An 11,414-nucleotide genomic window follows, 5' to 3' on the forward strand; every position below is an offset into this window, starting at 1 on the left:
GGTAGATATTTTTGTAAACTATTTTTCCACGCGTGAGTGAAAAAGCTTCTCGTGCGTGAACAAATTTCCTGGGTCTTGAATTTTTTTCTCAGGGCCATTACCTGTACTTGCCTATTACCGTTCGGCGCCTGTTGTTTCAGCTTTATAGGTGTAAATATCTAGTAAAAAAGTTTATGACATATAACATAATCAATTCGCGGTTATAGTTCTAAATATTAAAATATGGCCCCACTTTGGTATTTTAAGCAAGTTCATCCATGTATTATGCAATTTGTAGAGATTTTTTATTATCATTTACATCTTATAATGGATAATAATTGTACATTGTGAACATAATTTGTACATACATAGTTAAGTCAAACTGTATTATGTTTTTATGTGCTTTAGGTATATATGTTACAGCATACTCATTTGAACTAAAAAAGGCACAGAGGAAATTCCATTTTTGTTTTTTAAAACATAATTGGAAAAATGTCATCCGATGCATCTGATGGGGAGAAGAGTGAAATCAGTCTGCATCGTTCAGAAAGCGAAGAGTCTGACCAGTCAGAAACCCAGGACAGAACTGAAGACTCTCCCCCTCCAACGAAGAAAAGGACAGATAAAAGTGAAACCGAAGAAGATAGCGGTACCAGCTATGACAGTGATGAAGACTTAACCGCTCACATCAGAATCAAGAGTGTTGTAGAGAGAAAAGAAGAACCGCCAGCTAAAAAACGACGGGAAGACAGTGAAAACGAAGAAGACAGAAGAAGTAATGATTCATCAAGGAGAGATCGCTCAGATCGAAGAACAGATGATTATGACAGGAGAGCTGATTCAGATGGAGAGGACTCTCCACGAAGAAGAGATCGTTCTGATCGCAGACGTTACTATGACGACAGAAGAAGGAATTATCCTGACAGGCGCCAGGATGAGTTTGATAGAAGGGATGATGGATACAGGAGAAGAGATGAAAGAAGAAGAGAGGATTTTGATCTTAGGAGGAATGATGATCGCGATCGCCAGCGAGAAAGGTCACCCAGAGGTGACTCGGAAAAGCAGAAAGAAAATGATGATGGTGCTAACAAGGAAGCAGCTGCATCGGCCACAACCAAACCGGATCCGCAAAAACTGGTCCAAACGAAAACAGGAGGAGCCTACATTCCCCCTGCCAAGCTAAGAATGATGCAGCAACAAATGACTGACAAGTCCAGGTAATAATTGCCATACCTGAAACAAAGTGCTTAAATAACAAAACTAAATCATGAAACTAACAGTTTAGAAAACATTAACTGAACAAAGAGCTTGACCTAAAATTATCATTTATTGTTGATTTCACTTGTTAATAGTTTCGTTCAACCTATAATCCTAATTTGAAAAAAAGTTGTGACTAGGTCACCAAAATTTTGAATAACATGTCACCAACACTTTGAATATAGTTACCAGAAGAGGTATTTGTGATTAATATTATGCCTGCAAACAACAGTTAAAATATTGTCTAGAATAGGTTTAGGTTAAGATTGTTACATCCCAAAATCATTTTTTATATTGAATTAAAGTTACTTTTGCCTTCCACATTTTCACCCACAGTAAATTAATACTTTTATTGCAGTGAAGCATTTCAGCAGTTGAGTTGGGAAGCGTTAAAGAAAAGCATCAATGGTTTAATTAACAAGGTCAACGTTTCCAACATCAAAGAGATTGTTATGGAACTTTTCCATGAAAATATTGTGCGCGGAAGGTAATATTTCGTAAAATGGCCACTTAATGAGTTTCTAGACAAGTGAAGTTAATCTAGAAGGTTTGTTTCAAGTAATATTTATTTTTATTTTTTTTAATTTCAGAGGCCTTTTGGCTCGGTCAATTCTTACAGCGCAAAACGCGTCACCCACCTTTACCCATGTCTATGCAGCTCTAGTGTCAATCATTAATACACGATTCCCTCAAAATGGTGAACTTATTTTGCGGCGGGTCGTTATGCAGTTTAGAAGGTCATACAGAAGAAACCAGAAAGTAATTTCATATGTTTTTTTTTGCGATTTGTTTCAAACATAGAACAGAATTTATACTAAAAATTTTTGTAATTATATATGAGTCCTATTTCGATGGATATTAAAAATGTTAAAGCACATAAATGTTATGTAACTTCAAACATCATCAAATAAAGTCTTCCACTATATTTTGAACAATAATAGCAATAAAATTAAAAAAAAATTGTTATCTATATTTTCTTTTCAGTTAATATTTATAAATCTCTATATTTGTAGCCTGTAGACCAGTGGTTCTCAACCGGGGTCCGCAAAACGTTTTCAGGGGGTCCGCAAAAACTTCTAAATATACCTTTAGTAAAATAATTAACGCTGGGAAACATGCCTAATCACAATTTTGGTATATAAAATCAAAGAAGTGATAAAATCACGCTATAAAATGTTGTAAATTGCATTGTGACGTAACAAATCGCATTGAGTGTGACATAACACTTCCATTGTAATGCAACACAAATAGATTATCAAATGAATGGCAGGATTATTACAGTTTCCATGTACTGGATTTGGAAAATATGACATGCGTTTATCTATTCTAGCATTATCGAAAACACAACCACGCATTTAAAGACTGCCTCGGAGATAAAGCAGCAGAAATCACATTAAAATAAACTCGTTATAAAGTAATTTGGTGTTGTCTGTTAATTTATTCAACATAAGGTACACTATGGGCAGATATACTGAATTATTGAAAATAACTATAAACGCAGACATTTCACCATAAAAATGTAAGGGGTCCGCGACCATTTGAAACCATCAAAAAGGGGCCACGGGTACAAAAAGGTTGAGAACCACTCCTGTAGACTTTTCAAAGCCATATATATACATATATATATATCACACACAATGCTAAATTCTTCTGAACTTAACTGTTGCTTGCATGTTCTGTTTCATTGTGCTCACACTTTATTTAGTTTTACTTTTAAATACGTTTTTTACTAAGTATGAAATTTTAATATTCATTCCTTTTTTTGAAGGATATTTGTCTCCACTCTGTGCAATTTATAGCTCACCTGATTAACCAGCAAGTAGCTCATGAGATTCTTGGCCTACAGATTCTGACATTACTCCTTGAAACTCCAACCGATGACTCAGTTGAGGTATAATAACATTGATGGCGTATTTGACAAGTTGTATAATGTGCTGTATTCTGAGCGTGATAACTTCCAACTACTTTCATTAGTTGAGTTAAAAAATATTATTTTTATAGAACTGTTCATGAATCTTTATGGGACGACTTTGACATTCACACATGCATTAATTTTTTTATGAGATATCTCTCTTGAATGCTGCCTTCTCACATATAATTGTCAAGATATTTTATGATATGAGATTAAAAAAAATTGTCATGATATTTTATGTTGTAAAATTTCTTTCTTGAATGCTGCCTTCTCAGATAAAATTGTCATGATATTTTATGTTTACCTAATGATAAAACTTATTATGTAAATCAGAACAAACCTTTTTTAAACCATAATTTTCAGGTTGCTATCGGTTTCCTGAAGGAAAGCGGACAAAAGTTAGGTGAAGTATCACCACGGGGTTTGGCAGCCGTGTTCGAGAGATTAAGAGTTGTGCTGCATGAGGAGCAACTTGAAAAAAGAGTGCAGTACATGATTGAAGTATGTCTTTTAAGTGTCGCTTGTGTCTCTTATCATGCATACGTTTCACTCTGACATTTAAAACCGTATGCATATAGAAACACAATTACTCACATACATTGTTGTACGTTTTCTGTTCACTGGTTGTTAAAAAATAGTATTTTTTCTCACAATATCCCTATTTATTATACAACTTTTATTTTTATCTGATTTTGTAACTTACTGCAAAGGTTTTGGTTGTTAACCTAAGAATAAAACTGTTTTTTTTGGGGCAAAACAAAACTAAAATGTAACCATTTATATGTAATGCTGTCATACTTTCTGTACTACATCGACAATAAAAATATATTGCTAATCTGAGCACACTTTTCAGGTGATGTTTGCTGTTCGAAAAGATGGATTTAAAGAACACCCGGCGGTTATCGGCGATCTTGACCTGGTTGATGAAAGTGACCAGTTTACACATATGTTGACGGTTGATGACAACAATATTAAGGCTCTCGAGACAGAAATGAACGTCTTTAAAGTCGATCCTGACTTTTTGACAAGCGAAGAAAATTACAAACAAATAAAGAAAGGTATAATGAAGTTATAAATTTGAAAGGTATGTTTGGTTCGAACTTATTTAGCGGATTACACCAATTTTTCCGGCATTTCTTACAGTTTATTCACTTTTAATCTAAACTTTTTTGTCGTTAGCTTTTGACCTAATTGGCTTTTTATTATTAGCTTTGATGCAACGCCATAAATATTTCGCCAAGCTGTCCCGTCGCATTAATTAGGAAGTTATTACATTAGAAAAAATCCTGACTGCACTAATGTACTACAAGAAACATGGGTCTACTGACTCTTGAAGTTTTATATGGCGGTGAATTATCAAAATAATTGCAAAGGGTCCACTAGGCAAAATGTTTAAAAAAGATTGGGAATCGCTGGTTTAAGCTTTCTTAATCTAAACTTTTTTGTCATGTCATTAGCCTTCGACTTGACGTTTCATTATTAGTTTTGATGTAACGCCATAAAATATTTTGCCAAGCTGTCCATTAGCGCAAGACTCTCACTCTCTTTTTGACCTATCTTCTTAGAAATTCTTGATGAGAGTGATGGAGGATCAAGTGGAAGTGGGTCTTCCTCAGGATCAGAATCTGATGATGAAGAAGGTTTGGCTTCACTGTCTTTCTAAAATAGGCTTTATTGCACTGTGATGCTGACCTTTAAGGTTTTGTTTGGTTAAAATTGGACACAATGGCATGAGAATATAGTTATACCAACTGAAACACAAGCTGTAAAACAGACAAGAATCTATATTTTGCCCGTCTGTAGATTTTCAGAATTTTATTTTAAGTATAACAGATAAAAAGGTGTGAACTGGTGTTAACAATAAACACACTTAAAAAACTAATGTTTTGTTCTGCATAGCTTGATTTTTTTTAATGAAAATGTCATCTCTTATAATGATTACTGTTTAAAACACAAAAAGATTGTGTGAAACATTAATAGATTTTTATTTGTATCTGTAGAAGAAGAAGAGACTACGATGGAAATCACTGACAAGACAGAAACGAATCTTGTTGCCCTTCGACGCACAATTTATCTCGCCGTTCAATCCAGTTTGACCTTTGAAGAATGTGCTCACAAAATTCTCAAAATGGAGTTTGCAGAAAAGGACTATGTTAGTTATTGTTGTGTATCTCTTTCTGTATTCTTTTAGTACTTACCGGATACACATCATAGTTTATTGCTAGGTCATGAAACAAAGATTTTTTAATATGAAATCAATTTGAAAGTTTTGCTTAAAAGCCTTTAGTATGAGACAAAATCCCCACATTGTTGTGATTGTTGATACTAATAAAATGTTTGTCATAGCTGATGAATCTCCTTAATAGGTTATAAACATATATAACCTAATTACGACAAGGTTGCCCGGCTCTGCGCTCAATCTCATTTCCGTATTTCTTCAATGAGAAATTTCTAATTTTTCTTGACAGGGTGAGATTTGTGCGATGATCATTGACTGCTGCTCTCAGCTGCGTACCTACGAGAAGTTCTTTGGTCTTCTGGGAGGGGTAAGTAGTTGCTATTTTGTTAGTGTATTACCAATTTATTTAAAATAGATTTAATATTAACACATACACCGGAAGTTTTTAATAGACTAACCTAATCAGTTGATCAATGACGAAAACAAGGCCAGGCTAGAAAAAAACACTACTAGCCTGTGGTGGGGTTCGAACTCACGTCCTTTGGTCATACCAGAACCGTCGTCTTGCCAACTGAGCTACAAGGCTCATAGGGAGCCAGTCAAGAAACAACTATCCTCTTAGTACAAAAACAACTTCATATTAAAGGGGATTTACAGTATACAACATTCTGTCAAAAGAAAGATATATACACATACGTGTATCTAGTCCTGAGGCGCTTTATATCAGATGTATTGTTTTTTTTTTGTTTTTTTTAACTTTATTTAGTAACTCTACAATTAAAGGTTAAAAACAAATGTTTACGTTTTCGGCAGCGGTTCTGTATGTTAAAGAAAGAGTTCATGGAACATTTTGAGCTTCTGTTTGCTCAGCAATACGAAACGATTCACAGATTGGAGACCAACAAGCTAAGGAATGTCGCAAAGGTCTGTAAAATATATTGTCTCAAAAATGTTTGATGAATGTCAAGCGAAATATTTTATATAAATATCTTGGCATCAGAAAGGGAAGCCCTGGCTAATTACCTTGATAAATAAAGGTAAATATTCCCAGGAAAAATGTCGATTATGCTTGTCACTGTTACAACCCAGACCCTTAACCAAGCTGCATTTTTTCTTTAAATCGGACATAAAAGGGATATGTTATGTCGCTGTCATTCAATTTTTTTGTTTTACTTGTTGATTTTGCAACATTTGTTCTAGAAAGGCGATTTGTATTACACAACTTGCACAATTTTTACAATGCGAATGCTAACAAGAAGCTCGTCCGGTACTTAATTATTTTTTCCAACGTTTCAGCTCCCTATAAAGAATGCCTTCATTAGGGAATGTAACCACACCACGCGAAAACGGCACAAAATAAGAATGATGTTTTATCCTTTTTTGTGTCGTTTTACTTTGCGTTGTGTTGTTGCACTCTAAGGATGATAAAGACATCCTTTACAGCAGTGGTCGGCAAACTTTTTTTGTCGCGGCCCGAAGTACTCTTTTTCGGAGCTATTAAAGGCCCACTACGTAAAACCACAACGAAATCAGTGGTGGATTCAGGATATTTGATTTAAAGGTGAAATATTACACGGCGCCTTAATGCCCAAAACACTGCTATACATAATGTAAAATACACTACAAAACAAAAAAACATACGCGCGCTAAGCGCGAAAAATTTTTCAATTACATATAGTTAAAGTTGGCAAAAAATATAGTTGGACAGGCCCTCAGAAGCACATTTGACACGTGGGCCTTAAAAATTCCATGCCACACCAACTATTAAAATAAAGTGTTATGATTGTACGGCTATCACGCGGTCCACAATTACATGATAAGACTTAACTATTTAAAAGTAACTCGCGGCCCACTAAAAGTGGCTCTGCGGCCCACAGTTTGCCGACCACTGCTTTAGTAGCTAAATCGTTGGGAAAAATAAATAAGTTCCAAAGAGGTTCTTATTAGTATACTATGCCCGGTGGCAGATTGAGAAAGAAATGTAAGTTTTAACTTTCCGTGACTGTAGTTTATATGTATTGCATCAGAAAAAAAAATATTATGTCTTTACGATGTTATGCTGAAAGGTTTCCTATCGTGTTACATTTTTCAGTTCTTTGCCCACCTGCTCCACTCTGACGCAATCCCGTGGAGCGCTCTCGCCAACATCCGGCTCTCGGAGGAGACCACCACCTCATCCTCCCGCATTTTCATCAAAATCCTCTTCCAGGAGATCACGGAGTACATCGGGATCACCAAGCTCAACGAGAGACTCAAGGACCCGTACGTGTTTAACTTGTTAAGAATGCAAAGCGATCAAAGAGCTTAAGTGCTTGTATCTTTCACCAAGTCTGGTGGTTTTGCGACTAAGGCACAAGAATATAATCGATAAGGACGCATATTATACATAAAAATTGAGTAAATTTGATGCACGCCAAAAAAGCCAAAGCAAATTCGTGATGTTTGTATGAATGTGTTTCAATATTGAAATATAGCCAATGTATACAAATCTTACTTAATAACATTCATTAAGCAGTTCTTTAACTTGCTGATTTGAGTGCATAACTTTAAATTGGATTTTTATTATTTAAATCTGATTTTTCAGTCGTTTTTTGCAGAACGCTGGCGCCGTTCTTCGAAGGGATTTTCCCGAGGGACAACCCCAAGGACACAAGATTCGCCATCAACTTTTTCACGTCTATCGGTCTTGGCGGCATCACGTAAGCACATCTTCTTAACAGTCATATATTTTGTATTGCTTACATGATCAGGGGCAGGTCAAACTAGGAATTTCATCTACATGCAAATACTACAGCTACCAGCTTCTGTCCATAACAGTCCAGAGTTGACTACCTTGAAATTATTATAACCTACATCTCTATCTAGATAAGAAGTTTGTTATCAGTTTTATGGCACTTCGGGTTATACTTGATCCAGTTTGGGCAAAACCCACTTTACTTAAAATGTGAAGATATTTTGTAAACGTAACAAAATGCCCAGCGTAACATTGTATAATTTTTTCTGGGACCCGGGGACAGTAGGCATCTATAATCCTAAAATCTGATTTTGAAAAACATAAAAGTAGCAGTTGTTAATAAACTTAGTAATCAGTGTGATTTGGTCTTCGAAGTCGCACATAACTGGTGACGCTTAATAAATAGTATTATATTCACTTATTTCACTGTTCAAATTTAAAGCGACGAACTGCGCGAGCATCTCAAAGTATCGGCGGTCCTTCTCTCTCAAAAGCTCCAGGCGGAACAATTGGCTGCTCTTAACGCGTCAACCTCGGATGACAGCTCTTCTGAAGGTCAGTAGTTCATTGGATGGATGGTTGTTGATTTTATTAACATGACAATATATTTGGTTGGATGTAATACATGAGTCGAGTGGTTGTTTGACAATGATTTCAATAAATATTTGCTTGGATGTAATTAATTGGTCAGTGGTTGTTTGACAAAGTCAGTGGTTGTTTGACAACTACTTAATGATTGGTTGATCCGCTTTTTAGTTTGTTTATTGTTTGAAACTGTTTTTTTGGTGATTGGTTTATTTGTTGCCAGATAATTGAATATTTACACTAATATATTACACTCAGAAATAAGGCAATCGATATGCCAAAAAATGCCTATTTTGAGGGTTTGGAAGAAAATAAGACAGTGTTATCTGTTATGTGACATTCCTGTTCAATATATTTTTGTTTAAAACAATTAAACTTGAATTTGGCGATTTCTATCTGGAAGAACAAAAGTGGCAATGGAAATTTGTTTTGACATTGCCGATGCTGTGCTAATCTCTTGTTTACCTTTTGTTTTTCAGATTCCAGCCCCGACGAGGAGCGCAAGAAAAAGAAGAAAAAGCTGAAGAAACGGAAAATAAAGAAATCGAAGAAGCAGAAAAAGAAGAACAAGAAAAACAAGAAGGCCGCGAAATCGTCCGACTCGAGTTCGGAAGACCAAAGCAGCTCGAAATCCGAGAGTGAAAAGGATATAAAAAAGAAGTCTTCCAAAGCGAAAAAGAAGCATAAGAAGAAAAAAGAAGTGGAGGAGTCGGAATCGAGTTCAGCCGAAGAGAAAGAAGAAGATCAATCTGTCAAAGAGAGATCCGAGAAGAGGAACTTTAATCAGGTGGAAGTCGATGAGAGAAGAGACCACAGAAGATCGCGACGCGATGAGGACACCGAAAGACCTTCTCGGCCACGAGAAGAAGGCGGAAGAGGCAACGATCAGGAGCGCAGACAAAGATCCCCGGATCGCGGTCGCCATGGTGACGATCAACGCTGGCGCCGCGACTTCGAACAAAGGCGACAATCCCCGGATCGAAGACGCAAGAACGATAATAATGATAATGCTCGTACTCTAAATCGTGACTTCCGGGATTCGCGAGACAGGCAGAGGTCTCCGGACCGTCGTCGTGACAACGGAAGACAGAGATCCCCGAATTCTCCTGGTCGTCGTCGTGACAACAACAGAAATAGGTCCCCGGATCGCTCCAACCGTCGCCGGGATAACAATGTTCAAAGGTCCCCCGATCGTTCCGACCGTCGCCTTGACAACAGAAGACAGAGGTCCCCAAATTCACCGGATCGTCGTCGTGACAACGACGTAAAGAGGTCCCCAGATCGCTCGCGGCGCAATGACCGAAGCGAGAAGTCCACCCAGAGGCGATCTCCTTCGCCTCCATCACGGTCCTATAAGGAAGACCGCTCGCGTCGCGACACCAGGATGGACGGGAAAAAGAAGTACATCAAGCCTCGGAGCGCCAGCGTGTCTTCCGGAAGTCCCAGCTCCGGAAGCGAGAGCGATTCTTCTCCTCCTCCTCAATCGCGCCGGAGACCATCCCGGAGCGTTTCTCCCGATCCCAGATCTCGCAGATGAAGTGGGCAGCTAATGCTGTTGTTGTTTAAAAAGTGAATACAGTGCCGCCTGTGACGTCACAGTGAAGCGTTCTTTATAAGCGACCAATCAGCAGAAGGCTAGTCGACTGGTGAATGCGAACCTTGTAGGGCGATTTTTGTGGATCGACCGACCTTTTCACGCTCGCTGTTACTGCCTGTCACTTTTGACAAACCTGGAACTCGTGCGTTTTTGTGCGATTGTTATTTTTGTGAATAATAATGATGTAAGCTCCCTGCGAGCGGTGGCATCAAAATAAACCTGGTAAAGCATCAAAAACCCTTTTTTGTTTTGAGGTTAAAGTCTGTTGTTGTTCCAAAGGGAATTCACACGCTAGATGACAGCCATCCACAGTCTGCAAAAATATGCTTTTTTCAAGTTTCAGTAGAAATGAAAATATTAAGTTTTTGAACTGGTTCATTTTTATTCAAATAGTGAGTTTTTATGTGTGGCACTGAAAATATACGGGGTGGGGGATTTGGTGTTTAGTAAAATACATCTATACTACGTACATCTGTAAGATGGTACAGATATATTATTTGAATCTAATAAAAAAAAATAACAGTACAAATGCTCAACACAATAAAAATAGATTTTAATTTTTCCTTACTGGCATTTTGTTAACACATGACTTAAGCTACACACAAAATAAATGAAAAAGATTTTCGAAAAAACAGGGCTGTTTAAACACTGCTCAGAACGTAAAACAATTCAAAGACATTTTGTGGCAACCCTAACAACGCCAAACATGACCTTTTTATGGTGCCAATAAAAGAAACTAAACACTCGGTTATTTTCGGACTTGGTTTAAATATTAACATTTCATGAGAAGTAGGACAAGTTGGTCGACCCAGAACAGTAATAAAAAAATAGTACTGGACCTTTTAACAGAACCACAAAGGGTATAAAAAATAATCTAAGACAACTTTATTCAAAAAGAGCAGAATACTATAGTTATGCAAATTTCATCATCAGTTCCACTTAAAAAAATTGTTTTTTTGTTGTTTGTAGTTTTCAAGCGGAACGGATGATGCATTTTGCTGTAGAATTGTAGACTTTACGCATCTTAATATACCAACCGCAACGACTGTTAGTCAGGGATAAAAACTATTCATTATACTTTATTTTTCAAAACAAGGGCTCTCCAAGATAACAACACGACACATGATTTCAGCTGAAAATAAGTTTTTAAAAAGTTAAAAAGTGTATTCTG

At 36.8% G+C, this 11,414-nt stretch overlaps 1 protein-coding gene across 1 annotated transcript; it reads left to right on the plus strand.

Annotated features, from left to right (window-relative positions):
- The first annotated feature begins 405 nt into the window (after positions 1-405).
- Positions 406-10,463, plus strand: LOC146167057 (uncharacterized). The gene is made up of 14 exons (XM_083382694.1): positions 406-1,196; positions 1,595-1,723; positions 1,827-1,995; positions 3,005-3,127; positions 3,512-3,649; positions 4,002-4,206; positions 4,714-4,788; positions 5,149-5,300; positions 5,617-5,694; positions 6,141-6,251; positions 7,420-7,589; positions 7,925-8,026; positions 8,504-8,616; positions 9,126-10,463. Exons 1-14 carry the CDS (start codon positions 472-474, stop codon positions 10,181-10,183), a joined length of 3,348 nt encoding a protein of 1,115 aa, XP_083238820.1. The 5' UTR covers positions 406-471; the 3' UTR covers positions 10,184-10,463.
- Positions 10,464-11,414: the final 951 nt, after the last annotated feature.

The sequence above is a fragment of the Ascidiella aspersa genome, chromosome 1, assembly GCF_963924565.1.
Source record: "Ascidiella aspersa chromosome 1, kaAscAspe10.2, whole genome shotgun sequence".
In the NCBI taxonomy this organism is placed as follows: Eukaryota; Metazoa; Chordata; class Ascidiacea; order Phlebobranchia; family Ascidiidae; genus Ascidiella; species Ascidiella aspersa.

Excerpts from the sequence above, each read along its gene's own strand:
- LOC146167057 (XM_083382694.1), top strand. The coding sequence starts at position 472 with ATGTCATCCGATGCATCTGATGGGGAGAAGAGTGAAATCAGTCTGCAT. Across the intron at positions 1,724-1,826 it reads GAAAATATTGTGCGCGGAAG|AGGCCTTTTGGCTCGGTCAA; the intron begins GTAATATTTCGT and ends TTTTAATTTCAG. Across the intron at positions 8,617-9,125 it reads GGATGACAGCTCTTCTGAAG|ATTCCAGCCCCGACGAGGAG; the intron begins GTCAGTAGTTCA and ends TTTGTTTTTCAG.